Raw genomic sequence first — 5,000 nt, 5'->3', positions numbered from 1 at the left:
GAAATGTCTTATAATTGGAGAACCTCAAGCTTACACATGATACAAGAAGGACCCATAAATCTATAGCCTGACCTCGATTTAACCTGAAGGCGAGAAAAGGACTCAGTCACTAAATTATTTTTTTAGATCTACACGCCCAGAGTCACGTATTTCATGCCAGTACGCTATGAAAACGGCTGAAGTAGCAGTCACACGATTATGTAATATAATGATCCTGCTTTGTGCATTTGTAAAAAGAAAAGGAAAAAAAATGTAGGTGTGGAGGAATGATATGCACTTTGAGGAATCGACACGAGAGAGAAGTGAAGTGATCGTGAAAACAGAAAAAAAAAGAACTTCATCGTGAGTAAAAAGATGATGGTACAAGAAAGTACACTTACTCGGCCTGAGCTTCCTCGCCGGTGTTCATAACCACGGGCATGATGGCTGTATCCTTTCTCTATCCGCAAGTTCTCTCTCCCGTTGCTCTGTCTCTGTAAACGAGACTTCTAAACGCACTTCCCTACTGGCACGTAGTTTCGCAGCGCTACAGACAGTGGTTCTGCAAGACCAGGATCGAAGACGTAGTGTCTGGCACCGCGTGTCTCATGCACTGTCTCGCTTCCAGTTGATAACGTGCAGGCCAGCTGGTTCCAACCTGGAATACGCGTTGGATGTTTGCCCTGGAATCGCCGACTCACTTTCCGCTCTCTTGTTCAACCTTTGAACTGTTTCGACTGACTCTGTCACCCTCGGAGAAAAACACAAGACTCGAGAAAATGTCACACCTAAATCCTGCGTTATCTGATAAGAGTTTAAAAGAATAACGAGGAGGATATGTGGCAACAGCGCGCACACACTGATCACATGCTCACCCGTATTGATCACTCGAGAAGGACGAAGAGGTCGACGGTTCGGTGCCGAAACAATATGAAAAATGTTGTTTTATAATTTTTCATCGCTACGTTAATAGGAACCACAGAAACAGAGTCACTTTGCTAATTAATCAATTAACGGTATGGAAGTAAAATAACATCCAAACAATCAACGGAATACACGGACACAATAAAAAAAATGTATTTTACGGACTGTGTACAAAGCATTGACTTAAAGTAACAAATCCTATTGATTTCCCATCATGTCAAATAACACACAGACATAGAAATACTATTCGTATGGTTATGCCCTGGAGTCCCAACCAACAGCCTCCCCTCACTCGCTCCTTTTTCGATTTAAACACGGTCGTAGAAAATCCGTAGGACTATTAAGCGCCACACATCGATCTGCTGTTTCTAATGGGTTCTTGTATCATATAGCCACTGCATTTGCCTAAATCGTTGATGTCTCTACATTGCATAGATAAGCCACGATCACAGCGAATGTAGAAAGAGCACCTGTTGCAGTGAGGAACAGATGTACACTGCTGTTATCGAACACGTGTTGTTAATTCCGCCCTCCCTCATAAGTACCACAGATGTAGATGTCCACCCGCAGGTGTTACAGCTCCCTCATACTTTAGTGTTCAGCTCAAGCATGGCCAAAGGCAGTCTAGTAAACCGCGTCGACGGATGTTTTGTGCCATATTCTCTATCGTGAACTATGTCGTGTCCGTCAGTTTTATCTCTAAAATTAAGTTTATCATTCTAATTAGCCTGGAGCATTGCATGTTTGCCGAAGAATGCTGTGCTCGGCATGTGGGAAGAAATACTATCAGTGTCTGAGTTTATCAATACTAGTAAGTATTCAATTCCGTATTGTCACGACTGTTATTATTATAGTACCCATACTAGTGTGACTATCGCCATCAAGGCCTTTGTTTTCCTCCTGCCTCCATTTTCATTACTTTCGATATTACTGTGATGAAAACCATTGTCGTCGCCAGCATTGCTGATTAGAAAAAATGATATTACTATGAAAACAATACCATTAATACTGACACCATGGTCGCTTTTACTATCAGTGATCATAATTCAGGTTATCATAATTCTAGGATTATCATATGCCTCATTACCATTAGTCACCATTATTCCTGCTATCGTCATTATTTTCATTTTCTGACTACATCATTAGATATATACATTCACGGAAACGTGTAAAGGAGACAGCCACATAAGTTCTCCAGTTTTCAAGAACAGTTAGTCCGCAAATCCATTCCTGGAGTTTCCGAGGCCAGTTCTAACGGCCGGTTCGCTAAAAAATGTAAAAAAAAAAAAAAAAAATGAAATTCGTATAAGCAGGTATACAAATACATACAAATAAATGCATATCTATCGATCTACAAAATAAATATACATTTATTTTTTTCTATCTGCATGGTAGGTATGCATGTCCAGACTGACAGAAATGCATTTATTTCTGTGCATGTGCATGTCTGTGCCATGAAAACCTTTTACGTCGGGCCTGGCACAATTTTAACAAACCGACCGTAAGAGTCAAGCGCGTCTTCCTCTGTGCCTTCGTCTGCCTGTCGGTCGTGGGCTGAGTCTGCTGACTTACGTGAACGTTTTCTTTTCCGTTTTCTACTAGGGGGTGTCTTTCATATTCGGAGAAAGGACTTTGGCTTGATCTGGAACATCTTAAAGAGGTATTTATGTATAAAGAATAATTACTTGTTTTGTGACTGTGAGTTAGCAAAGAGACAGGTTTGAAATGCACTCGTAGAAACTAATATCACAACAATCAGATTTTGCTCATCGGACTCCATCAGACTCGTCAGCAAGAGAGGTCGGCATGCATCTCTCTGGCGACCCTTGGGTTTCTCTTACGAACCTCTCAAGCCCAGATTCCAAAAAGGATTTTTTTCTTGCGAGATCTTCGATGCTACTGGTACGGTACCATTACATAAGCAACTATAATGGCCACTGGTATGTGACTATTTGCTTTAGCATTCGTGCCGCCTTAATATCTCCATTCATCTCGAGTCTCTCGTAGTCACGTCATGGGCATTCATAGCATACCGTGGCTAAATATTGCACAACCGTGGTCATTTTCCACAATACAATTGCACAGGAATGCTCACGTACCACCCCACTACAACACCAGTACGGCCAATAGGCGTCACAACGTCATTGTTAAGACAAATAGACCAGTACACGGAGCGCTATTTCTTTCTTTTTTTGAAATCTTTTGAGACTAATTGTGAACTCTAGAGACTGTTTGGGGTCCAAGAGTTCCCCTGACTCCATCTGTGGCAGTCCTTAAACCTTTTCCTTATACGCTGACCGGAGCGGTTCAGTTAAAAATCTTGAAAGTGAGAAAAAGGCCTATTGACGAGGAGAGAGGAGAAAGGAGTATCCACACATGTGAGTTCAACACGAGTTGTTCCTGCAGCATCTTCAAATGCAATGGATTCGATAAAGCCAAACACTTGCTATATATACGAGTGGAAAAAGATTTTGCATTAGGTTAGTGCATCGTTGTAGGTCTCTCTCTCTCTCTCTCATGCTGTAGCACGTTTTAATTTTCATTACATTTACAAGCATCCATTACGTATAATCATAGCGTCCCTTTCCTATTAACTGAAGGCATCATGAAATGTCACCGAACCGCCCACGTCCGGGGCTGCCTGTTGTTCTGATAACTAGATAACACCTGATATAGCTTACGTGTTCCCGACATGAAACTGTCGTTCCAAGAAAAAAAAACATGAATGAAAATATAATATATGTGTTTTTCTTTTCTTTTTTGAGTAAATGTGTGTATCTACATGCTTTGAAGTGTTTAATGCTATACGTTAGTGCATATGCCGATACAATTCGTTTAATCACTTGTAAAACTGGCCATGCTTCATACTCACCTTTATCAACTTATCTGTTCTTGAGGCTGATAACAGCTTGTTGTTCTGCGAGAAGCTTACTTCATATTTTATTGCCTGTTAGTTATCATTATCATTATCGTTAATGATACCATTACTTGTCCTTCCTATCACCACTACTATTATATTAGTGTCATTTTCTCGAAGACTCTGAATTTTACACTATATTATGTCGTATAATTCTCTTAGATAGCAGCTGCTGGAAATAAATGACAGGAAATGACCTCATGGAAACTGAACGTGTTGACAACTGCAGGGTTTATGAGTACTTATGTCCTGATAACCATAACAGGTGATAGGGTCTGAACACCAACCTTCTACCTGGCTTTATTTTATTTCGTTTTTCCTTCTCTCTCTTATTATCCTTTTCTTTCGTTTGCTCTCCTTAATGCTCTCCATCCCATTCACTCTTTCTTTCCTTTGAATCTAATGGACTTAAGTCTAAGATACTTGTATTTCAAAAAAAAATGTTTTAGCAACTTTTCTCCCAAATTGGAATCCAAGAGGAATAGGTGTAGGATAAGCTTGCCCTTGTTAAATATATTACGAAATGCGTTAGATGAATGGGAATAAAATTACTACACTTGCAAAACGATGAATTTTCAGAATATATCAATCATGTTTAGAGAAGAGGAAGAAAATACGTGTATTTCTTTGGAAACTTTAAATAATCTACGGCTGTACTCACCGACTTTGAATACTCAGCATTCTTAAGAAATGCTCGAACCAGTTAACAGCGTCTGGAATATAAATGTTATGTTTCACACGAGAGCCATTTCGATTTCAGATATTTATACAATCAAAACAAAAGTGCAGGTATTTATCGTAAAGACTTCTGCTTACAACGTTTTGATGCCAGTCGTGTCTGTTTGACCAGTTATGTGATTTAAAACCAATCCCGAAGGAAATATTGTCTTACAGTACCAAAGACCTGTATTACTTCCCAGGACCATCTTCCAATAATCACGTATTTTACCACCAGAGATCTTACATGGAGACATATGTTTTTTTTAAGATTCAAAAGCACATTTTGGTAATAGGAAAAGATTACCTCCTCATTTTAAGCAAAGCCAAACAAGCAACAGCAAGGGGTTTAATGTACAAATCTACTTGTTGATATTTATAGTCCTATTGCGGAAGACAAAAGTTCTTTATCCACCGCCCCTTCTATTTCCCATTATTAAACTACACTACATTACTATTATAT

At 39.5% G+C, this 5,000-nt stretch overlaps 1 protein-coding gene across 4 annotated transcripts in view; it reads right to left on the bottom strand.

Annotated features, from left to right (window-relative positions):
* Nucleotides 1–5,000, bottom strand: part of Drat (Death resistor Adh domain containing target) — a 437,794-nt gene that overhangs the window by 25,769 nt on the left and 407,025 nt on the right. Inside the window, exon 2 of one of the 4 annotated variants that reach the window (XM_070121816.1) lies at nt 4,482–4,533. The exons of 2 other annotated variants lie outside the window; for them this stretch is intronic. In XM_070121816.1, the coding sequence (XP_069977917.1) occupies nt 4,482–4,501 (20 nt within the window). In that variant the 5' untranslated portion in view covers nt 4,502–4,533. Of the gene's footprint in view, nt 1–380; nt 765–4,481; nt 4,534–5,000 lie in introns of those variants that run through there. One more of the 4 variants, XM_070121815.1, reaches the window with a different exon arrangement.

The sequence above is a fragment of the Penaeus vannamei genome, chromosome 5 (assembly GCF_042767895.1).
Source record: "Penaeus vannamei isolate JL-2024 chromosome 5, ASM4276789v1, whole genome shotgun sequence".
NCBI lineage: Eukaryota > Metazoa > Arthropoda > Malacostraca > Decapoda > Penaeidae > Penaeus > Penaeus vannamei.
This window is presented reverse-complemented; position numbering and strand designations above follow the sequence as displayed.